Source organism: Erithacus rubecula (genome assembly GCF_903797595.1).
Source record: "Erithacus rubecula genome assembly, chromosome: 3".
Classification (NCBI taxonomy): domain Eukaryota; kingdom Metazoa; phylum Chordata; class Aves; order Passeriformes; family Muscicapidae; genus Erithacus; species Erithacus rubecula.
Genome location: NC_136689.1, coordinates 132684786 through 132710674, shown reverse-complemented (window position 1 = coordinate 132710674; position 25889 = coordinate 132684786). Strand labels below are relative to the sequence as shown.

The 25889-nt window shown below is 34.0% G+C and overlaps 1 protein-coding gene and 1 long non-coding RNA gene across 4 annotated transcripts in view; one reads left to right on the top strand and one right to left on the bottom strand.

Moving 5' to 3' along the window:
• The window catches only part of CSMD3 (CUB and Sushi multiple domains 3), a 568112-nt gene that overhangs the window by 189642 nt on the left and 352581 nt on the right, over positions 1-25889 (top strand). For all 3 annotated transcript variants that reach the window (XM_079302232.1, XM_079302231.1, XM_079302230.1), the window contains exon 6: positions 18194-18306. In XM_079302232.1, coding sequence (XP_079158358.1) covers positions 18194-18306 — 113 coding nt within the window. The remainder of the gene's footprint in view (positions 1-18193; positions 18307-25889) is intronic.
• The window catches only part of LOC306800288, a 448386-nt gene that overhangs the window by 70456 nt on the left and 352041 nt on the right, over positions 1-25889 (bottom strand). The window lies entirely within an intron of this gene.

The following is a 25889-nucleotide window of genomic DNA, read 5'->3' as shown; positions in this document are numbered from 1 at the left end:
GGCCGTTCCCTATAGTCTCAGCATGGCAGTTGTTGGAGTCGTAAGGGAGACATTGTTCTTGACTGAAACACCAGTGACTGAACTCGTAAATTTTATGCTGTGTGACCTGTATGGTGGGGGAAAGTGTATTAGGGTAGCATAAATCTCAAAAACAAGGCAGGAAAAAAACATCACAACCAACCCAAACCCCAAAGAACAACTAAACTGCAAAACATAATTTTTTCATTTGTCTTTCCAGAGAAATTAAAACTTCACATATGTTCTGAGTCTTTGCCTTACTTTATCCAGCAAAGTAAGTGGTATGTAAGTGTATGGGAGAACAGTGATCCCTAAAGAGATAATCCCAAATCACTCTCATTTCTAGATTCTGAATTAAAAATTTTAGGTTTTTTTGTACATTGAGTAAACTACATGGATTCATCTTTTACGTCTCAGGCTACAACAGCTAAAAGTATAATATTTTGAATACATGAATGAAATTCTTTGCATTCATTAATAAATTCTGACAAAATAAAGCATTATTTATGTGGGACCTGTGGGCTAATCATAACTTCACAAAGAGATGCTTTTTTTCTGTGATTGTATATCTGTTTTACGTGTGAATATCCTATTAGTATATTTAGGGTACAAATTCACTTGTAAAATGAACCAGTGACTAAACCAAACATGTAAGCATCCTTTGAATCTGCTAATTCAATTCTATTATATAAAGTATCAACACAATATCCAGCTGTTGTCAGAGCAATTTTTTATAATTACGTGCCATCTGATATGCAGGTGACTTGTGACAATCCACAATTTTCTGGCCATGTCCTAACAGTCAGTAAAAAATTAAACTAAACCAGTCATGCACATTTATTCTATGTTTATTTCTTCTGCATGCAGTAGGTCATGCAAAATTTCACTGCTAGGGTGATCATGCATTGGAATATGTTGTCCCAGGAGGTGGTGGAGTCCCCATCCCCATCCCAGCTGATGTTTAAGAGATGTCTGATCTGGCACTGAGTGATATAATTCAGTGGTTTAGGGGTTAGAGTGGTAGTGCTGGGTAGATGGTTGAACTTGATGTCCTTAAAGGTCTCTCAAACTTGATCATTCTCTGATTAAGTGATTTCACCTGACATTATCTAATAATTAATCATAATGAAAGATAAGATGTAAACCGTACATTCAATGGCAGCTTTATTTAGTTGTTTTATGAAGCTTTTTTGTAGTCAACTACTTTTCTATCCTCTCTAAAAACCTTATTAATGAAGATATATCTTAATTAAATGACCTCCATTGTTCTTTCTTTGCTAAGTAGATTTTTTGGTTATTTCTGTAAGAGTCCATAAGTAAGTTGTTGGCAGCTTCTCATCTCTCCATCAGCCTTTTCAGTGTCCAGATTAATCTCTTTGAATCTGCAGAAAAAATACCTACTGCCACAGTACATACTCTTTCTTCCTGAAGCATAATGTTTTGACATCTTTTATTTGGATACATTTCACTACTGCATTTTTTTTTTCTTTTTTTATGTCAGAGGAAAAATTTAAACCATCATCTTTAGTTTCCGAGCAAAAATGTGCTGTCCTGAATTTTCTAAGCAAAGTTAAGTGTAAGTTGAAGGACTGTTTGAATAACTTATTTTTGGTTTAGTAACTGACACTACGCCTTTCAAGAAAAAGAATCAAAACAATTCTGAACTGAAGCTTCCAACCTTTTGACTAAACTTTCCAATCCTGTATGATTTATAGAATCTGAGATCCAATCCCAAAATTCATGCATATTTGCCTCTGTGTTTTGGTTATTTTTGAGGTATGTGTTTTCCAGAGAGTTAATTATAAAAGGGGAATTCTGTAATGAAGTGGAATTAAGGAAGTGCTACAGTGTTGAATGTAATTTAAAACAGCGTTCAGTTCCTATGGGAGAGAAATGAGAGATGATTATGGCAGAAGCAAAGGCTAACAGTCCTTAGAGTATTATTTTTTCATTTAGCTTTGAATTACAGTAAATCTACTAGCAAGACCTTCCATCAACTGTAAATAGATTTAAACTGGGTAGCTGAAAGCTAACTACTTATGAAGCTACACCTTTGCTAGATGTGCTGGAAATTATTTTTATTACTTTACTCTGTGCATCAGACACATACAGATATCATTTGGAGTGGTAGAGAAATGTTGCCATTCCATCTGGTTTTGGTGATTTTTAACACAGGTTCCCCAGAACTGTGAAGTAGAGCAGCACATTTTATTATTCTGTTCTATAAAGATTCCATCAAAATAAAACTTAAATTGTTAAACTTGTAATTTCAAGTATGTGTTGCTGTTTAAAAATGATGCAGCTTGATTTGAATACATGTCTGATCTATTTAATATGCTTTTTCCTCTTGGTTTGTGCAAAACTTGCTATTGATGAAGGAAAAGGGTAAAAAAATGCACCTGGTGGTTTCAATAGTTTGGTTCAGTTTGCACAGTGAAGTCCAGATTACTCTGTAACATATCCTGTATTACTGACCTCTGATTTTCCTTTGGGTTCACCTGGAAATGTGGGACATAGATTTAAAGTGGCTCAGAATTCATGGCAGGGGTGTCTGTTGTGATGCTTAGATTGAAAATCATTTGATGCAACTAACTGGGTCATTCAAGAGAATATATATGTGTTTTCCAATGGAAAAAACATCTAGGGACAAACTCTGTGAACAGAAGTTTGCAACTAAACCTGAGAGAAATCAGAGTTCAAAGTATGATGCCATTGTGGAGAACAGTATTCAACTAGCTAAATAACTGGGGTTTTTTTGGTTACCATATCAAATAGACAAAAAGGAAAGTACTGTATATAATATCAGGTACATATATATTTGTTTTCATTCAGCTAAGTAAAACTAAAAATTATATAATATATCCTTTGGTATTGTATTTTAATATATATCTGAATTTAAAAAAGCAATGCAAAGACTAGTGCTGCCAACATTGGATGTTGAAGTAGAAGAGCAAGGCATTCTTTGCATTCTGAAAAACTGAAAAATATATATATGTAAAAGACTATTTGATAAAAAGGATGATTTTATTTATGTGGAAATTGGTTGAAAGAGCAGAATGGCATTATGCAGGCATACTAAGATGTTTCTTTTTTATGCAAAAAAAGTACTTTTTCTAAAAACATGAAGCATTAAGGCAGTTTGAACTGAATTTTATTCCTGTTTATGGATAAATGGACATTGATACTAAGGAAAAGGACATCAGGCATTAAAAACCTTACCAAAACAACTTTAAAGAAGGGGTTAATATAATCCACAGGAGATTTGGCAGTAAGTGGAAGTGAATATATCAAGTACATAATAACAGGCTATCCTATTTCAAAAGAAAGATATAGATCATAGTAGGAGACCTTTAAAGCTCCTGGTGCAGTCATAAAGATATACAGAGCAGAAAGAAATTTTGCAAAAGGTGAGAAAAGAACCACATGACTAATGAATAAAAGCATAAAATACTAAGAAGCTTTTAGAATACAGTAAGAAAGGCTATCACAGTTGCTGAATTACAGTTACCAAAGGTTATAAAAGACAATGAAGGAGAGAGTTTTGTAACTACATTAAAGGGAAAGAGAAAACAAGAAAAATTGGTTCCTCCGTAAAAAAAATTAACAGAGGGCAAAAAAAAAGGGACACCTGGGAAGTTTTAATAGAGACAGTTAGCTCTGAACCATGCATAAATAATGGAGTAAGTGATGAAAAATTACTGAATGGAAAAATTTAATTATTTTTACTAAACAATATTTTTATTACAAACTAGCAGAAAAATTACTCCATGTTGTCTGTAAATATGTGGTGCACTTAATTGGGAAAGGACACACAAAGAATAGTTACTAGTTAGTCTCTGTAAGTCGTGTTGCATCTTAAATTGATGAGATCTAGGCCTGGTGATGTTAAATACTTTTGTAATATCTCTGATGGTGGAAGAAGAATTATACTTGAATATCAATAGTGACAATTTGGAGGCTTCTTAAAGGACAGCAACATGCTTCACAATAATGCTGATAAATCAAAGTGAACTTGAACATGTTAAATTTACTTCAGAGGTCCAAAATGCTGCAGGCTAAATAAAGAAGGCATAGGAGTAAATATCAAATAAGGAATAAAGAGCCAGTAAGATGACTAATAGTGATTAAATGCATCAAGAGAACACAAATCAAAAAATTATTAATAAGAAAAATTATTGAACAATGTGTCCTTGTGTGCACATGCTTTTATGGGTGCAAAAGTAAATTGCTTTTATGGTATATGTCCTGCATTTATAAAGTCACACAACTTTCAAAAGGTGCAGATAGGATAATAAAGGTGCTGGAAAGGGTTGAATTCTTATATTGCTGAAAAAAAATTCACACTGCCATTCATTTACAAATATAAATTATATTTGTTATTTATACAGCCCTTAAAACTGCCATAGCAGTTAACACAAATATTTCCATGTTTCCTAATGAGGTATTTCCTAGTATATCTTGATAAAATAAATGAAAAAAAATTAGACAATATTAAATCACTATGTGGTGTACCTGTTGGCCCAACCTTTGTTTTGTGTGTCATGCTAGGATGGGTATTAAGGGTTGGGACTAAAGAATACTGGCACAGTTGTGGAGCCTAAGCTTGCTTTCATCTGCTTTCATGTCTGGTTAACTTTCTAATAATTACATTCTTATAAGCCAATACTTTAAAGGTCAGTTTCAATTTATAGCATGTGAATTAGTAGCCTACTATCTTTTATCAGTTATTAGGTCTGAGTTTTTGCAAACTTGTCAATTCATATTTTTCAGGAGAGTTGCTCAGGGTGCTCAGATAACATTAACTCATTACCACTGATATCAGTAAAGACATCATATAAGAATTTATTAGACTATGGACTCTGATACAAGATATTTTAAAACTGATATTTTCTTTTTAGTGCAGAATTTAGAATATATCACTTTCCAATCAAATGTCATGAAAAAAGTTTTATTTTGGCAACTTCAATTTTTGCAGTAATACTTTAATACTGTAAATAAAATCATTATTGTCAGGCAAAGTTACTTAAATTCTTCTCCAATCTCGAAAATCTGCATAATGAGCTGACTGTTTAACTAGGGTATCAGAATGTCCTAGAGAAGTAAGATATTTCATTCTAAAACCACAGAATATTGGTAAATTTTATAAACTTTGGTTTTGATTTCTACCAAATATTTCATGTATATTAGTCAACATATTAAGCAATTCAATTTATTTTAAATTAATGGAATTGCTTAATATATTGACTATTATTGAAATGAAATAATTTAAATATTACATTTTTCTTTCCATGTAAAAGCCAACTTTATTAAGCTGGTCTACTTGGTTCATTTCTTGTGGCAGAGGGAGAGGCAAAGATGTGAGGATTAAGAATAAATTCTACTTGTTCTTACAATGAAAATATTACTTTTGCTTTCTAAGGAACAAACATTTACTTAAAATGGGTCTTACATCTCTTTCAGCTATAAATGGAAGGCTTTTAAATCCAAGGAGTTTTTTGAGTACCACAGATTGTTATCACAAAATCAATTTGAAGTATTTCCAATTATCAATCACCTTTTGTTTTTAATAATATTAATTACCCTCAATTAAAAAGACTATGGGATTTTATAGTATTGTGGAGAATCTTATACATTCTTCTTACTCAATCATTTCTTATTGCATCATATTTTTAGATATTTATTGCTCTTAAGTCTTCAGTACAGCCTCTGTTAATGGAGAGTGTGATGTCTTTTTTTGAAAAGTTAAATAACAAATGTTCATTTTGAAAATGTGGTGTCAAATCATGGACAGATGAAAATGCTGTGTCATAGCTTGTTCACTGACTGATTTACTGGGAGCAGCAGGTGGATAGCAGTCAGAGCCATGCAGTATCTCAAACTGTATCCTCATCTCTGAGAGCAGCATTTACTTTTTGAAAAAAAAAAATTGTATAAATTATGATTTTACACATACCTATGTATTAAGAATTAACATAAATAATTTTTTACACTTATGCCTGCTTATGCTTCAACTCACAAGACAAAAATTCCTGGTCTCATTTTCCATAAGATTTGAAACAAATATTGCTTTATAAAATTCTTCATATAATGTTTCTTTTTCTAAAAAATGTTAAACATATTGAAAATTGATGTCCTTGGTTTTTTTCTGGATATCTTAGCATAGGTAAACTCAATATAATCAATAGTATATCAATACTACAGTTTGGTGAATCCTTTTCAACGTGATCTGTTGTAAATAAGTAGAGTTTGGCACAGACTTTCTTTCCACAAACATCACTTTGTGTTTATCTACAGGGTTCAGTTCAGTCTCCTACCAGCCTAGGTCTGGAACTGGAAGCAGTACAGCTCTAACAATCCTTGCTCAGTGCAAATATTCATGCTTTAGAGTGCATGTTTTTTTCATTTTGAAACACAGGAGTGTTTTAACTCCATCAAGTTAGTTATGCGGCACAGAGGGGAAGAGCTGTGGTGCTCATTCATTTGAGATCTGATATCCTCTGATATCCACCTTGTGTGCTCTCTAGTGTTTCAAACTGTAAGGCAGATGTATGATGTCCAGAACTCAGATTTAATGAGGTGCTTGGTGCTGACTTGATTATCTCAGAGGTGCTGCTCTGGATTGTCTAAATATGCCAGTAATCTACAGAAAATACAGAGAATAGAAGAGGTCGTTGGTTCATAACAAAGAATAGAAGAGAGAATTTCAGTTAATATTCTCAGGAGTCAGTAAGAAAGGCATTGTTTTTGAAAGAGATTAACAGCTCTTCTAATATTTAAGATTCTATTCAGATACACGGTTTAGTGCCAGAAAGAACCCCTCCCATAAATCAGAGGCTTGTGCATTTCATTTGCTTTTCTAATGTAAAAAAACCAAACAAACAGTCTTCCCTTAAAAGTCCTAAGTGATTAAAGTACCCAACTCCTCCTTTTTTTGTTCTTTTCTTGGTTTTGTTTTTTTTTTTTTTTTTTTTTTTTTTAATCTGCTCTGATAGTTATTAACCATTGTTGCAAAAATAGGGGAAAAATACACTTTGTATGTGTTTATCATTGACTTCAGCTGCTGGTATTTTCATGTCTTTATCAGGTTATAGAAAGAGATCTTCTGGGTTTTTTTTACATTATTTTTTTCTGGACTTCTTGCTTCCCCATTCTCTTCATACAAACTGCAGGTGAAACTTCTCCAACACCCAGGGCACCAGCTCTCCTTCTTCAGTGCCTTGTTGTCTGCAGAGCTGCTTTGCTCACATATTCTCACTCCTCTCTTCCAACTGTTGTTGTGCAGCAGTTTTTCCCTCTTCTAAATATGTTATCCCAGTGGAGTTACAACTGTTGCTAGTGGACTCATTCTTGGCCCTCTGTGAATCTATCTTGCAGCCAACTGTCATGTGTTCTGGTGGACATAGGACAAGCTCCTAGCATTTCTCACAAAAGCCACAACTTCTGCCAAAACTTTGCCACTCAAACCTCATATAATCCTCCAAGTTTCACAGTTTCTATTACAAGAGCCTCCTTTGACAAGATCCCCAAAGGGAATCAGTTTAGATTACTAAATCTCACCTATTCATACAAATAGAAACATATAATGTGTTCTTAATGGTTCACTTTGAAAGTTTTTTTATTAGGAGCCATCAAACTAGGAAATAGAGTCTAAAATCTTGTGAAGTATAAAGTAATTTCTCTCAAAATGAGGTGTTCTGCATGCATGCTGATACTACTTGCCCAATCCCCTTCTTGCTTTTTAATTCTTATCTAATAGGCCTAAATGTGAGCTATTACATCCCTTATTACTCAGATAATTTCGAAGCTTTGGTCCTTAGTTTTAAAGGCATTTTGCTACTTCTTGTTGCTTCTGTGAAGCAAAAGTGCTGGAGGTGTATTATATCCACATTTAACTTGATCACGACATCTGAAAAATTCTCCATACAAAAAAAAGTGAGAAATGTTTCTCTAAATACAGTTAGAGAACTTTAGAATATGAATGTTACAAATAGAGTGAAGAGAAATATGATCAAGTACACAGAACAAAAGTAAATTCATGGTGTTACTAAAAGGACATAAATTGTCATAGAAAGCAGTTTTAATGATTAGACCAATTTAATTGGGAGATTTGAGATCTCTTTCTATCTAGGGCTAATAGGGGCAAGGTAGGGACAACTGAGAGCCAAGGGGGACTCTACACAGGCCACGTTTCCTGTTCACTCTCCTATAATATATAGTGCTCCAGAGGCTGAATGTAGGGACTTAGAGACAATTAACAGCCTCCAAGGTGGTGACAAACCAGATCCAGGATCTCTCCAGGACCCTAGTCAAACAGAGATGATCAAGGACAGAACTGGAGCACTCTTAGGCTGAGCTCAAATGGGGTTTCTGGGTCCAAGGCAGAGGCTTAACAGAACCTTCATGCAGATCTAGTCAAGATCAAGAAGGTGCCCTTACAGCCCAGGCAGTTTCTGATTTTTTTCTTAGATTTTTGTGGTGGAGAACAAAATTTTGTCTATGTGTTGGAAATTTAGAAATTGTTATTATTATCATCATAAACATAATTATATAATGAATGGTACAGTTTCTTGTTCATTGCCAAACACTTTGAAATGAAGGTTTATAAAATTATTGAGTAAGAAATTTCTTATCTTACAGATACATTAGAGAAGGGGGAAACGTCACTACCGATATGTGTAATCAATCAAAAAATTTAAATGTCTAATGTGATAAATCCAGTAGAATTAAAAGGACATACAATGTTGGATATATAGAAGAAAGTTCTTGCACAGTATATCACTAAAAAAATATTCATCTGCCTTCTGTAGAAGGTGGAAGCTAAGATGAATGGTTCTTTGAGTAATCTCCATGGATTCCTTGACTACAATTATATTTAAATTATGCAGTAAAATTAGCCTTTCCTGGCAGATTTCAGTATCTACCTTGATACATTTTCAAAGGGAAGAAACAGGAAGAAGTGAAGTCTCAGAAAAAAAGATCACCTGTACTTTGAATTGAAATGTTTAATATTTATCTTCTTACACTGTATTGATGAGTTGTCCTTTAAAGGCATTTCAGGTCTGTCACCCTTTAAAGATGAAATACCACAACTGACTCAGACTTAAAATGACAGCATTTCAAATTTTTATTCCAATGTTAAGGAACAACTCTTTTAAGATATCTTTTGCATTTTGATGTCATATCTAAACATGAGCAACTAGAGTGGCAGATACTCAGGAAAACTCAAGTCTAGAAGTACTTTCTCTTAGAAGACCCATGGGGTTCTTAATTTTGCTGCTGAGTGGGAGTAATTTCACTTATATTTTAAACTTTGTCTCTATCCAGAACATCATGCCAATTTCTCTTTATGAACTACAGAAAATACAATTAGAGTGTTTTACCAGTTTGACCACTGCAAACATATATGAGGCTTTCATTTTAACTATTTTAGTTTCATGAAATACTAAGGATTATGGGAAGAAGTTAATTGAGAATTGGCTTCATGGATTTGCTTCCTATTTTCTAGTGCTTCCAAGTTTCTTTAGTGTGCATCTGGCCATACTGAGAACAACTGATAAGTCAGGAAATACAACTTTTGCCTTATTACTGGGAAGTGGCCACAGGCCTTGTACAGTCATTGATCTGACTGCTGGATTCTCTTAGGACTCTTCTGAAGTGTCTTGACCTGGGCTGTTTTTTATCTTTTCTTTGTCTACTGGTCAAGTGACTATATGATAATCACATATACCAAAGGTTTTAGAGCTTAAGCAGCTGCTGTGCAACACGTTGGGCCTCTATGATAATTGGGTCTTGAGAAGGCTGGGAAGTAATGAGAAAGAACAAAGATTCTGCTTTGGAAGTCTTCTGTTTAGATAGCCCAAGGATGACTCAACACTGAGGAAGAACAGTAGTATCATGATGATCTCAAGATACTAATCATACAATCATACTGGTGTGGGTAGGAAGCAGCCTAAAGATGATCTGGTTCCAATCTCTCTGCTGTGGGCAGGAACATCATCCACTAGACCAGTGCATCCCCATCTAGCCTGGCTGTGAACACTCCCAGGTAAGAGGTATCCACAGCTTCTGGTAACACGGTCCAGTGCTTCACCATCATTGCAGTAAAAAAATTCTTCCTAATGTCCTATCTAAACCCACTCTCTTTTAGTTTAAAGCCACTTTCCTTGTCCTGTCATTACATGATCTTGTCAAAATTCCTTTCAAGCTTTCTTGCAGGCTCCCCTCAGGTACTGAAATGCAGCAGTTAAGTCTCCCTGGAGTCTTTCTTTCTCTAGGCTGAGAAATACCAATTATCTTGGCCATTCTTCATGCCTCTAATAATTTTCAAGGACCCCCTCTCTACTTCAATTTATGTCCTTCTTGTGCTGGGTAATCCAGACGTGGATTCAGTACTTCAGGTGGGGCCTCACTAGAGCAGATAAAGAAAGGCAGAATGATTCACAAGAAAAATTTTTCCCTTCTATTTGAGAAAGAATGAAGTGCTGATCTCAGGATGCAGAGGGATACTGAAAATTTGAACATAACACCTGAGAAAAGAAATAGATATTAAGATTTTTTTTTTTAAATAAAGAAGTTACTGGTAGTATTAATGAGACTTTTCAATATTTAAACTGTTAGTCTGTTAAAGTATTAATTGGAAAAATAATAATTTTGACATGGGGCTATTCTTTTCTATCCCAACAAGATTTTGTATCTAACAGATACCATTGCAGAACGTCTAATTGTAGGGCAAGTGTAATATTTTTGAGTTTTTAGTTTGGTTCATTTATTTACACTTACCAGAAAGAATCAAGAACAAGCTTCCTTCCCCTATTCAGGCAGCACTTATAAGTATAAAAATTTGTTCTATAGAACTGAATAAAAACCCAGCCAGTTCGGAAATTGAATATGGCAACATCTTAAGAGAGGTAAATTATATTAGCCTCTCACAGGTAATGGTCCCGGTTATTCAGTTTGACTGATGCCGAAAGAAGTATTGGCCACGTACAAGTTGTATTCAATTTAGTTTTATTTAGATTAGCTGTGAAAGTCAGGGGAAGATATGTGCAAATGTGCAGGGTTCCATGGAAAGCACTCAAGAGAGTCGCATTTATTGTTATAGCTGTCCATGGTCCTGCACTCTTCAGCCAAGGTCCTCAGATTTTGATTCTTGAGAGACACTTTGATTTAACGTATGCAGGAAAAAAAAAAATTAAATCCTAGGGCAGTTCTTGGTGTCCACTTTATTATATCTTCTGGGCCAGCCAGATCTGTGTCTTTGTGGGGTCCTAAGCTGCACAGCCTGCACCAGGTGCAGGTGTATCTTCTCAGTGGAGCATCCAGACTCGTCTGCCTCTGCTCTTTGTTGACTGCCCTGAGCTTGGTCTCACCAATTACACCAAGGAGCTGCTTGTGCAACTCATCACAGCATGTGTGGTAGAAAGACCCATGCATTAACTACCATGTGCAGCCCAGGTGAAATTATTGTTTCTAGGATCTGCTCAGGGAAGTTGAATTGTAAGTGCAAGGCCACTTTGTATATAAGGCATTTGCATCACATTTATGAAAAATTACTCTTTCTAAGACCCTGACATTTACATGAAAATCAGCAGCTTGTACTAGGCCTGTAGGCAATTAGGACACACCACTGTCCATCAGTGTTATTTATTTATGTCACCAAGACAAGATTGCATGTATCATGAGCTAACAGTTGTGCATTTAAAAGGCTCCTTTCCTCATATTTTATTATTCTGTTAAATCAAGAGATTAACTGGAAAACTTTGACATAGAAACGTCTGGCTTTATAGGATGCAATCAACTTCTGAATTTACTAACTATTTCTTAATCTTGGAACTTTTCAACATTTCATATCCGCACCATCATAAACTTTCATTAATCATCCCTTGGATCTTTATTAAGTCCTTAATCATCATACACAGGCTTCTCATGGAGTTGTTTTATATGACAGTAAATCTATTATAAAATTTAACTTTTTCCAGCATTGCAAAGACAAGACAAAGCTTTCATATATTTCAACACTGACATTTTTAAAACAAAGACTTTTTTCGGTCTTTCAGATATCATAATATACTTGACAAAAAGAGTCAAAGGGTGAATTGTTCTTATCCATCTAGATGAATAACTCTAAAATTAATCAGTAGATTATTAAAGTACTTTACAGAACAAGCATTTTTTTCAAGGTTAAATAATGTAGAACATTTTTTCCTCCTCTTCCCAAACACTTGCTTATTTTTATTTTTATTTTTATTTTTATTTTTATTTTTATTTTTATTTTTATTTTTATTTTTATTTTTATTTTTATTTTTATTTTATTATAAATCAGAAATAAGTGATTGGACTATGGCAATGCAGAGCAACTCAATCCTCTTCTTCCTTTGTTTTGTTTATTTATATGCTTGTTTTATTTCCAAGTTAATATTTCTCTTCCCATGTTATTTCTGTTTTCATCATTTGAAGTCTTATCTGGGAAACTGCTTATTTTGATATTGTAATTTCAAATTAGTCTCTTTTCTGAAGCCAATATATGTCACAGGATGGACAAGTCCTTAATGCAGGTAGTTAATGACTTGTGTGTACTGACTGCACACACAAGAACAGCTCTGATGCAACCCAACACGTGTTTGAGTTTCACAAATACAATTTAATGAAAAACTCACATTAAAGTTCTGTAGCTTCTGTCACAGAGATGTCTTATTTAGTCTTTTTCTGAAATACAGATACACAAATATTATAAATGTTAGTATTGCATAAATGTAAGCAACAATTATAATTCTAGGCAAAGCACAGCTCTTAAAACACTTATTTTATGTTGGAAATACTTCAAGAAGCAAAATTTACAGGCAATTATCCATTTTGTTGACCTTTGTTGTTATCCAAAGATAACTGAAAATGCCTATTAGCATTTAATACTTATGTGATATCTTAAAAAAAATTTAAAACCTTAGTTATCAGTTCAGACAGCAATATATTTTCTAAGAAACATAAGCTAGTGGAGCTTTTTTTTGCTATTTGACAATATAGGTCAGAGCAGTGTCCTTGCCCTGAAATGGTTTAATGTAATTTGGATAGAACATTTCCAGGGAGAAAAAAAAAGGCCAGTAACCAAAGCTGTCATGCAAAAGACACTCACATATATAATGAATGCCATTAAGAGCCATTAAATTAATCAGTGAAATTGAGACATAAAAAAATATTTATATGTTGTCCTACAAAATACTTACTCTTTAGTGCTTGACCAAAGAAGTAAGTTAGGTTAGTGTCAAAACTTCAGTGTAAAAATCATGCAAACTGAGTTGATGGAACAGGAGGGATGCAGTAACTTAATTATTAAGTCCTTCAGGATCTTTCAAATCAAGTAATATATTAAATTCTGAGTTGGCGTCAGCTTTGCTCCTCTAGTATACAACTGTTCGTTTCTAAACAGATCTGTATTTAAAAAAAATGAGAGACCTAAGTTTTAATCTTGTGCACTCAAATCTGCATTGTGAGGTGGATCCTTGGTAAAAGATGTTTATTATGAAGCTTGCTGCATGAGATGTTGCTTTATGGGATCAAGGCAATCATGAAGAACAGAGGAAAAGATCACAGAAATCTTTGCAAATGAGTATATTGTATTCAAGTAACAGGAGACACGATAAGCTGTAAGTGCTTGCTACTTCAAATTTGTGTTTAAAACAAGTACTGACTAATTTAAGCACAATTTAACCAAACCATATAGGTCATTGATCAGGTAGTGTTCCATTGGGTATTGGGTCTGTCTTTCCTCTCCTTTCAAGGGACAGGTGGTTATTCTCTTTTTTAGTATATTATGCTGTGTAAGTATTAAGCCCCAGTAGCACATATATGAGCATGCAGAGGCTTTATCCAAATGTGTGATAATTTGTCCTTTTTAAATCAAAGCTTTTTGTACAGTAGTTTTATTTCAACATGCAAATAAAACCAATAAGAAAGAATCCACACAGCTGCAGTTTGCATCAAAACAAGCACTTCATATTTTGTAGTGCATATATATATGTGAGTAATGAGATCAATGTATGCACTTAGTCATGCTTGGATGTAAGTCTTTGTTAGCCTAAGGCTTTGGTAGAATTAGAAGGAGTTTCAGCATTGTTTATCAGGTATCAACCTCAATTTTTTTAAATTAATTCCATTTATGTGAATCTGGCATATGAGGAAATGTAGAAACTATATGCTTAATTAAGAAGTTTTGGAAAAAAACTTTGCTACATACTTTTAAAAAAGCAAAACTTTTTTTCTCTTTGGAATATTTTTGGACATATTGAATACCTAAATTAAGGCCTGCATTGTATCATAATAATCAGTGCATTGGCAATTGAGACAATCAGTGACAATATGTTTGTAAGAACTGTAGTTTTAGGTGACTTTCAGAAATTAAAACTAGTCTGGTACATAAACAAGAGGGGAATGTCTAAATTACTTGTCAAGATTATAACTATCTGAGAGTGTACATTTCAAATGTTAATGTAAATGTATAATGTTCCTTTTCTGGAAGAAAAAAAGGATGTGCACTATGCCCTTAAAAAAAAGAAGACACACCAACCTTGAATTCCATTTAGCAAGATAATGTGAGAACTATGTTTTAGAATTTTGAGGGCAAATACCGTTTGACTTTGCTGGATCCGAATTAGCCTAAAGTAGGTGATTTAAAAAAATAAAAATTACTATCTAAATAGTGTATAAAGGAAGGGAATGTAGGCATGTTGTCATAATGAAATGCAAGAATGAAATTTTTATTCTCAAAAATGTTAGTCCCTCATTTATTTTGTAAACTGTGGTTTACACACAAATTAAGTGCATTGATGGAACTTCACTGACATATCTACATGCACAATCTTACACTTCTACTAATCCCTTGTTTAGCAACAAGGGGGCATTGTTTCAGTAAGCACTTCTTTTTTCAAATACATTTTGCAGTAGATGACAGCCAATGCTGTTGACTACACATAGTAGTAAGATAATTTAAATCTCTGGTTCACAGCCAAGATTCTCCATGAACATTTCTAAGAGTTTCCGAAAGACAGCTGCAGAAGGGAAGCCTACTCTCTGTTGACTGAAATTTACTCTGCAGGATTCTGTGCAGCTTGAGAGGGAGCTACATATTTTGAATTATAAAAGAACATGAGACAGCTGTGTTTCCTTTATGGAAGACATGGTGTTTTACTTTGAATTTTAGGAAAATATTGTAGATGATGCAACATAACTATGCTTGGAATAGTAGCTGACACAGAAGTAGGTTGGGCTGCCAATGTATTATTGAATGGTGAACAGCTTTATAATGCGCTGTGAAGATAAATTGATATGAGAAAAGGGGCAGTTATATCAGCAGAATAAATTTTGTCAGTTTGCAAATCTCCTTTCTGGGAAGAATCCCATAGAACCCATGGGCTGTAAGAGTCAGATTGTAGGAGTTGTGAATTTAATTAGAAGTTAGCATAGATGTAAGGATAGTTGTATAAAGTACACCTATATTAATAAATACCTGATTTTTAGCTATTTTAGAAACAAAATTAGTCTTTCACTGTGAACATATTTAAATATCTAGGGCAATATTTTCTCATGCCTTGGACAATAAACTTGCAATTTATTTTTCACATGGTTTTGTGATTATTGAAGAGAAACCTTCTCATAGGCAGAATATATATGAGTGAAAATATGTGCTAGGAAATGTATTTTACAGCCTTATTTTATTTCACTTTTTTTAGTAAGACGTCTTCCAGTAATAGGTTTATTCTAAAATACGCAAGCAGTGAAAGGTTGTTGCCTCTATTTCTATACTGCCTAATAATTATTTATAGAGTAAGAATTTAAATAAAATAACTATTTTCACTTGCATCATTGGGTAATATTATTATAGAGAGAAATAACTATACCAAAAAGGGTAACTAACCTCTACCTTCCAAAATACAAGCCTCAAATTAAATATACTTCTTACATCTGTAGCAAGAAATTTGTAGCAACTAAAGCCACTTTATGGCTGTTAGAAAGTGTTTCATTCTAAAATTCAAAATGAGAATGCAGAAATATTTTATGTTTGCTAATTGAAAGGTGTAGGATTCTGCCTCTTACACTTTATATGTATTTTAGTTTAGTTTTGACTGCAACTGGTAAGAGCAATGTGAATTCACCACTCCTGTTGCAATCTAATAGCAATATATTTTTGTTTGTTCAGATGGATTTTTTTGTTTAACTTCATCATCAGGATTTCTTGGATCTAGTATTTGAAGGCAATTTCATAAGTTCAAAAAACTTAGATTCTATATGTTGTTCAACTGAAATTAATTATGTGAGCTAATGTGTTTCCACAGTATAAAAACATTCATTTTCAAGTAGGTGGAGGAGTTTTAATAGCCTGTAGAGTCAGTCAACCTTTTGTCATTTATGACTCCCTGAGGCAAAAAGGGTGCAGGTGCAGTTTTAGAAATTTGGAAAGTTGTCTTAAACATATTTCATTTTGAGGTAGAGTGAGTGGGAAAAGAACACTACTTCTAAACTGTTATAATTTCAAAAGTCTTCCTCACAGAATATATATATATACATATGCACACACACACTCACACACACACATATATAGTACAAACTTATTAGTTATTTATTTAAGCAAGTTTTGGGATTTTATTTCATTTAAAAAATACTTTCAGAATAAATTGATTCATCATGAATAGAGCTTTTCTCAAATTAAAATAGGAATCCTTGATGTCTGATACTTGTTGGCGAGTATTTTATTTTAACTATAGGAAGAATTCTGTTTATAACTAAATGGATGGGCATAGGTAAATATTGTGGTATTCTGAAGATGTGACTTATCTTTCTGGTTTTTGGTGAGAAATATATATTGAATTACTGGCTTGATGGAAGAATTTTCTATCTAAACTTCATTCTCCTTCTTTATAATATGACATCTCATTTAAAAATAAAATAACAAAAGAAAAACCACACAAAAATGCCCCAAACACAAAAGAACTTAAATTAAGACTTTCCTAATGAGCCAGTCAAGGTGAAAGACTACTATAATTGGAGCAACATCCTTATAGTAAAAAAGAAACAGAAAACCAAAACAATAAAAAATCCAGGTAATTTTGTATACTGGGTCTAATGGCTTATAGTTTTGTTTTGTTTTTTCAATAGAAGCCCACAAGGTGATGTAGTTTGGATTTGTGTCTAAATTAGAGTTGATAGCACAACAATGTGCTGGCTACTTCTGAGCCGTGCTTGTATAGAAACAAGGCTCTCTTCCCTCCTCTTCAGTCCTCAAAGTGAGTAGACCAGGCATAGGCAGGATACTGGGAAGGGAAAAAAAACTAAGCAACAGACCCAAATTGATCAAAAGGATGTTTCATACCATATAACTTCATGGTCATCAATAATAAAAAAAAAAAAAAAAATTAGACAGACAGCTGCTAATCATTGGAGATCATTTTGATTGATCTGTTTGTGGAATGTGGTGAATGATTGCTTTTGTGTCACTTGTTTTTTTCTCAACTCTTCACTTTTTAAACTGTCTTTTGAAGAATCCTTCTTGCTTTTGCTCGTTCTGTTCTCTGCTCTTACTATTGTTTGGGGCAGGGAAGGGAGGGAGTGAGGAGCTGTGTGATGCTTGACTGCTAGCTGGGATCAATCCACCAGGATTCTCTACTCTTCTTGTACATCTAATAACTAATTTTCAAATCCACACAAGTGATGGAATATTTATTTTATCCTTTTATCCTGAATAGACAAAATTACTTACTCTTGAAATCTAGATGGCTGTTTTATCATTTTAGATAGTGGTTTGCATAACCTAAGCTCTTCCATCTCTTGAATGTGAAAGTCACAAGGTACAAACCTTTGCCTGGCGCCCAGAGCAATGATCTTTCTGGCCCATTATCTGACATATGTAGACATAAATTCTTTCTAGCCTGAGTGCCATGTACTTCCATCTTTACAGTGCTGTGCCTGGCCAATAACATGGTTGTGTAGTTTCTGGCTTAGCACTGATTTGTATCCCATCACTTGGTCAGGCATAGTATACAATTTTCATGCTTGTTAAAGTGCTGCTAACCAATAAATGAAAAGTTCCACAGAGGGCATGTCAGTGAATTCTGGTTTGACTATAAAAGTTTTCCTGATAATATTGAAATATTTTCTTAATATTTTTTATTTATTTGTTTTAATTCAGGCTCTCTGGGATGAATATACCTCCTCCAGTTATAAGCAACAAAAACTGGCTCAGACTACATTTTGTAACAGACAGCAATCACCGATACCGTGGATTTAGTACCCACTACCAAGGTACATTTAAAGAAATAGATTTTTATTGTGGCTGTGTTTGCTAGAAAAAAACAGTGCCTGAAGTTGTAGGAAATAGGAAGGGCCACTTAAAAAAACAAACAAAAACCCTCATTAAAGTACATTTTGTTTTGCAACCTGCTATATCAAATTACAATCTGCTAGAATATGGGCAGTGTATTGTCTAGTATATCTAAATTCAGTTACCAATAAAACTACAGGAGATATCTGCTATACTCTAACCTGTGCAAGTACTTAGCTTTTAAAACAGTCCTAATAGTCTGAAAATTTGTGGAATAGTAACAGAGAGAATGTCTTTATCATTAAATTATGGGATTTATTCTATAGTTGTATAAACCATATTTGTAAAGCAGTGAGTAAGTTTCTGTTTACTAAAGTAGCATTTACCCACAACTGGTTTTTGCTGTTTTGGAATGCTTTGCATTGTTATAGGTTTAATTAACCAGAAAGATTCTTACCCACTGTTCTTATGAACAAGCATTTATTTTAAGTAAGAGAGAAAGCATCTGAAGCATAATTTTGGGATTGTCACTGTTTCAAACAAGGTCATTCTAATGATGAAGTGCTAATAAAAACTAAATGTCAGTAGTGTATGGTAATACTGCAAATAATAGTTTACAATATCCACAGTGGATCAATGGATCTTCAGGGAACAGTAACCTTTTTTTGTGTTTTTGTTTTTTTCCATTTATCTGATGAAAAAAAACGGATCATGGCATTCCTATTAAAATCTAGTTCAGGAATTTCTTTTATAGTTTCTTATAGAAAATTTAGCATAGAAGAGAATATTTACATAAAGTTTGGCAGAATCTGATCAAATTAGTCAAGTAATGTAAAAATTGCAATTAACAAAAGCCTATGACTAATGTTTTAAATTTGAACTTTGATAATAACAAATTTTACGACTCTGTATGACTGCCTCAGATGACATATTCTATACAAGAACAAAAAAAAACCACCTGATTTTTTTTTCAGCAGGTATTGTATATCTTTATTTGGACTTCCTGAGTTCATAGATATTCTGGAATGTGTATTCTGAGTGAATTCATATGAAAGAAGTTTTCTTAATTAACTTCAGGGCTGCTATAATGGTTTATGAAAAACACTGACTTGTTTTTTGCATCATGTCTTTCATACTGCATATGATAAACCACACTCTTTACTAAGAAGGTGCTAGCTTATGGGGCCGTAAAAAGATAGAAAGTAGGAATTGTCTCAAATAAACATACCCCACCATTGAGAAACCATATGATAACTATTTTGGTGGCTTAAGGGAAGTGTTTTGGATTGTTGAGCTGTTGCTTCTGAACTAGTGAGAAAAGAACAAACCATGTCTCATAGTAAATATACATGCATTCCTGCCAAAACTGTGAGCTAATAGCTAATAAAGGATAACAGGCTTATGTTTAATTTTAAAAATTTGCTTTATCCAAGAGCCATAAAATGTGTGAGTTGGTAGGTGTGGGAGATTTGAATATGCTGTGTGTCTTCTATTTCTACTTACTGCCTAAGAATGTAGTGATTAAATAATGGTGTTTTTACTATTTTGGTTTTCTCATTTAATTTTTAATGTTGTATCATTGAATGTATGTTAAAGTGATCTAAATACTAAGTTGTCAAATGCTGCAGTAGCCCACCATCCTTAAAATAAAGAAAATGTCTTTTGCAACTCTAAAATAAATGTAGACAGTAAAAAAATATCACCATATAAAGGAATTAAATGTGCATACTCAGGCCTATATGATCAATAAAAGATAACCTTGATAGTAGAAAATAGAAAAACACATGAGCAGATAATGGGGGATGTGTACTTTCTGGTAGGTTAATGGTAGACTAAAGGAGAGTATAAGGAAATTAAATAAATATCATAAAATCGTAGAATGGTTTAGGTTGGATGGGACCTTAAAGATAATCTAGTTCCAACCCCTGTGCCATGAGCAGGGAAACTTTCACTAGACCAGGCTGCTCAAACTATGCCATGAACACTTCTAGGGATGGGATATATTAGAAAACCTTCCTACATTTAGAAAATTAACATTAAATGTATAGCACAAAATATTTCAGCTTTTTGATAACTATAACCTTAAATTTTTCAGTTAGAGATTACTTTAAGCCTTGTGATGAAAACTTGTGATGACAGTTTTCGAACTTTAACCTCAGTTATTTTCTGACATGAGTGATCTGAAAACCAGAAAACTAATAATAAAAATTTTTAAAGTATTGCAAAAAGCCACATAGTACAAGTGCCTTTTTTTCATTTTCAAGAGTTTACTTCTGCATTACTTTTGAGAGTGAATATGTTCTTTAAATAGCTTCTTTTATCAGAGTACTACACAGTAATAGCTGTTAAAACCTCAGTCCTTCACTTGCTTAATTGATGTAGATTGACTGTAACTTCTTTCTGAGTTCCCTTCCTGAAACACAATATTTGCTACATAGTACCACTATAACCAAAATTAGTATTTTCTTTGTACTTTCTCTAGTTTAATTTTCTTTATCCTATTACATATTTTTAAGGACCTGGACTTCATTCAAATTCTGAACTTCAGAACACTGCATAATTTTAGTCTGTCACTGCGTGGCACTGCAGTACCCTTTTCAGATAACCACTCCCTTGGTTTACTGCTTTTGTTTGCACTAGTGCACATTTTGTTAGTATATTTGGGTCGTGGTTTAACTCTAAGTAGCAATGAAGCCCTCTCACCCCCACTCACTCACTCCATCCTCAGAGTAAAACAAGGCAGAAAATAAGAAGAACAAGAGTGAAAAGTTTCATGGTTGAAATGAAGATGTGGAAAATCACTCATAAACTACTGTCCTGGACAAAGCGGTCTTATTATAAAACCTTTCCTTATTATAAAATTTTCCTTAACTGTTTTGGGTTTTGGAAAACAAAAACGAGTAATAAAGAAATTATGAAAAACACCCTTCCTCTCCTCTTTTGAAAGCTTAACTTCATTCCAAACACATTCCACCACAGATTACTCTTTGTCTCTTTGGTGATGTGATAGTTAGTGCAGGAGGTTCAGGACAAAGTGTAGGAGTTAATTTCTGCTGTTCTTCATTTCTCACTCTTTTCTTTTGCCATTTCTTCCCTCTTGCTTGTTTCTTCTGCCTTGATGTGCATTGACCATGGGCCATAGTCTCAGGGGAAGAAGCTGCTCCAGTATGGGTTGTCCATGAGCTGCAATCCCTTTGAGGGTATTACTAGCTCTGGAATGGAGCATGCATGCTCTGACCTTCTTCCTTTCTCTGAGTGTTTATTGCTTTATCATAAATACATCTTCATAGAAATGTCACAAGTTCTACTGATGGACTCTACACACTCAGTCGTGTCCTATAGTGGATCCATTGTGGAGCCAGATGTGGCCAGATGTGCCCAGCTGTGACAGCTCAGTGTCTGCTGAAGGCAGAGGTGATATGCTCAGCCCTACACCCCTCTGCTACCAAATCCCTGGCATTTATACAAATTACAGTCTTATTCCCATCTGTTCTTTTAAGTTTATGGAAAGTGTTGTTTAAGATTATTTTTCATAAGGCAGCCTTGCATGGCTGAGCTTCAGTGTAATACCTAAAGCTATTGTGGCCTAGACATTTGGAAAAACCAAAAGTGATGCACTGCAAAGTCAAAATATGGAGAAAAAACCTGCACAGCAACAAAAAGTGCCTAGGGTATAACATATAGTTTTGTAAAGACACTTTTAATGTAATTAAACATACTTTCCTAATTTTCTGTTTAAGACCTTGCAAATAGGTATGGGTCTTTAAGGCCTTTAAAGTTTTTAAAATTGACGTATACAGAAAAAATGAAATCTGATGAGGTACATGAAATTGTGGGAAGCTCTCAGCTTCCTTGAAATACAGAGACATGAATTATGTGCATTACTTTCTTTTGATAGGCAATTTTATTCATGAAAGGTATTCATTTATACAATAGTTAAAAGACATTGGTAAACAACAACCAATATGATTAGAAGATAAATTTCAATAGGAAATTTCAATTAAAGGAGAATCAAAATGTTTCCCTACCTAGGTTGTGGTGTTGTAACCCACTTATTCTTGCTTGTCTGGTCATCTATGTTTCAGCACTTCATTTTATTCACTGAGAGTTCCTTTCCTTGATGCTTTCTCTTCTTGCTGCTTTGTTAAAACTCCCTTTGAGTCAGAAACTGTTGGCTGAAGTAGAACAAAAGCTGCTTTGGATCTTCTTGAAACAGCTGCTTAACTGTTTCTTGGCACCAATAATCCTCTTTTGCTGTTTCTAAAATTAGTTGTGCTTTTTTACTCCTTCCATTTGCAGTTCCTTTTGGTTGCTGCTTTCTTTTGCTTACTTTTTACACTCCATCTTTTATGCAAGAAATCATAATATTATCTAAGTGGACAGAAGGTATTAAGATAGCTTCATGGCATCTGGTCTTACTGGCTGGTATACACAAACTTCAATCTTCTTTATATCAACCATATCCAGATTCAGAAAATGCTTTCAGAAAAAAAAAAAAAAAATTCTTCCATTTTTGATAGTTAGACATTGCTTTAAGCTTCTGTAACTTTGCTATCTCTTTAGATCCAGAATCCTTTTCCTTTCATTCTGCCTTTGTCCTCCCTTAAAACTCTGGAAGGTTTCAGCAGTAGCCCTACAATTGCTAATCATTTCACTTGCAAAATCCATTTCTTAACTAATTTTGTTTCCGTCCCTTGTTTGTTTACCTCTGTTTAAGCAAACTCATTCTTCTACTTTGAGCAAAATAGTATCAAATATGTAAATTGAGTGCACAAATACATTTGCCATTCATTACGAATCTTTGCTTATAGAAAAATACAAAGGAAGCTATGAAATATATCCATGAGAATTTCAGAATAGAATAAAATTTAGCTGTCCTGCTTCTATTTAGAAGCATGCAAATGGTTACTCTCCTTCATACTTGACAGACAATATGTGGAGCTGAGTTTGGATAAATGTGAGCACCTTGAATGTGGGATTAAATACGAAGAAAAAGATGTTGAAAAACATATCTTCTTGCTCTGCTTGATTTCCTATTGTTACTTTCCTTTTCTTGCTGCCATTTTGTTTATGAATAGAACTGTATCTTCATTCATAAATTATTTATAGGGTCGGCTTTTCTTCATTTTTTTTCTTGGTTTTGCTTTCAGAAAGAATATAAATCAGGTAAAGAACAATAGTACTAAGCTGCCTTACAACATCATGGTTAGAGTTGCCAGAAGGAGAAAACTGTCTTTATCCCATTTTTCACAACATTAGGCATTTTAATCAGATTTTGTCATTCATTTCTTATCTTGAAAGCTATTGCAACAAACAGTACACTCTACTACTGCTGAAAGACTAGCAGCTGTAACAGAGACATAGGTAAGATTTTTGTTTAGACACCTATAGATGTCTGCATACTCATTAATGCTGGAGAACTGTTAAGCACTGTACCTGTGTATGTTCACTGATGCATCACTGAAATCACCCAAGATACCCAATGTATTTCTGTGGCAGTGGCAAAAGTGCAGAAGTTCTTTGGGCAGACAAACCAAAGTGCATGTTAATGTAGCTATAAAATTTCTCCAATTCAAATTATGTATGGGTAGCTGAGTCTTCCCCATACCTTGTAATTCTGCCAGTGTGGGTTGCAGAGTGATTCAGCTGACCACATGGCAGATGTTGGGTAGTGGTGTTCTAGAGTAGAACAGACATCTGCATGGTGCTGGCAAGTTAGAACTTCCAGGAGAACACATGGTGTGTTTAGCATGTCACCTAAACACTGAGGAGACTTTGCTCCAGGTGAGACGGTGGAGAGAGTGAGAAAAAAGATAAAACTCATTGATTGAGATAAAGCCAATTTAACACCACACAAAAGGATGGGAAAGTAGTAATGATAAAAGAATATACACAAAGCCCCTGCCAGCCAATTTCCTTCCAGACCCTGAACAGCAGTTGCTACCTCCCAGACAAGTTGCCTCATTCCCTGTTCAGCATGATGTCTTATGGAATGGAATATTCCTTTGGCCAGTTGGGGTCAGCTCTCCCAGCTGTGTTCCTTTTCAGCTTCTCGTGCACCCTCAGCCTCCTTGCTGGCAGAGCAGCATGAGAAGCTGAAAACTCTTTGGCTCATGGTGAGCACTGCTCAGCCAGAACTAAAACATGAGTGTGCTATTCTCATCCTGAATCTAAAACATGGCACTATAACATCAACTAGGAAGAAAATTTACTCTATTCTAGCAAGAACCATTCTGGCATAGAAACTGGAAGATGGGAAGGAAGAAACAGCATGTAGGCACCTGTTACATCCTGTCTTAGATGTGTGCTTTAAAACTAAAACACTTCATTCCACTCACTACAATGACTAGATTTCCATTTAGTCTAGCAGTCTGTATGCCTAGTGCAACTACAGACATACTGATGTAGGGTTTTGATCTCAGTTTGCATTTACTAATCACTTATGGAAATGTTTGTTTTTTTTTAATACCAGAACATTCAAGGCCTTGAGATTCCCTAGGAGAAAGAAAGGTACTGCATCACTTGAGTCCCATTTGTAGAAGTCTGCTACTTTGACAAGGGCTGTATCTTCTGCTTAGAACAGTGCAAATAAGTTACTGCTTTCATTGATAATATATTTGAGAGATGACAGATCTTTACTTTTATGTTTTTAAGACACAAAGTTATAAGAATTGTGAATCTGTGACTTTGAAGACCTTGAGCTTCCTTTGTCAAAACATCACAGTGGCTGCCTGATTTTGCAATGGATGGAGGAGAAAGAAATCCTTTCTTCATAGAGTGAAATTACCAGAGCTTCTCAGAAGTTTATTTTTAGTTTTTTTACCTCCAGGTATAACAAGAACCTAAATTGCATACATCCTCATATAAGTAAATGTTTTTAGTGGATTTTCATACTCCTGGGTCTTTCAGCTCCACTTCATCTTATACTGACATATATTTTCTAAACACATTATTTTTCACCTTTGCACCCTTGAGATGTCTTTTGTTCATGATTATACACCCACACAATTACAGTGCACAAAATGACATTGACTTCATTGTAGGCAACTTGTACAGGAGAAAAAAATGTTGCATTTTGTTGACTGTCTCCAAATTTAAAGAACTTACTTTCAGAATTCTCCCAGTGATAGATTTTAATAATACCATTTTTGGCAGTTAGTTCTGATACTGTGTACATATCCAGATAGATCTAATTTTAACATTTTAATTAATTTTTTTAATTTCAAAATCATATTTCATTTTAAAAAAGTCAATAGAACTAACATTAAATATTAAGACTTGGTAGTCTGTGCTAATGTCTAATTTGATAGATTGCAATTTACTTCTGGAATAAGCATTAAATGATGCAGTAAAGAGCTATCCTTTCCCTTTTTAATGCTTTAATGGATACATCCTCTTAATTTCGTACTTACTATACAGAAAATATGATATTTTAGGAGCATTCAAAAACTTTAATATATTTCTGTTTCATTTACAATTCTGCATACTCCTCTTTCTTGTTTAAAAAAGAGTAAATCATAATACTTTAAGTGTTATTGACTGCAAAAGACAAGAAAAAAGTACA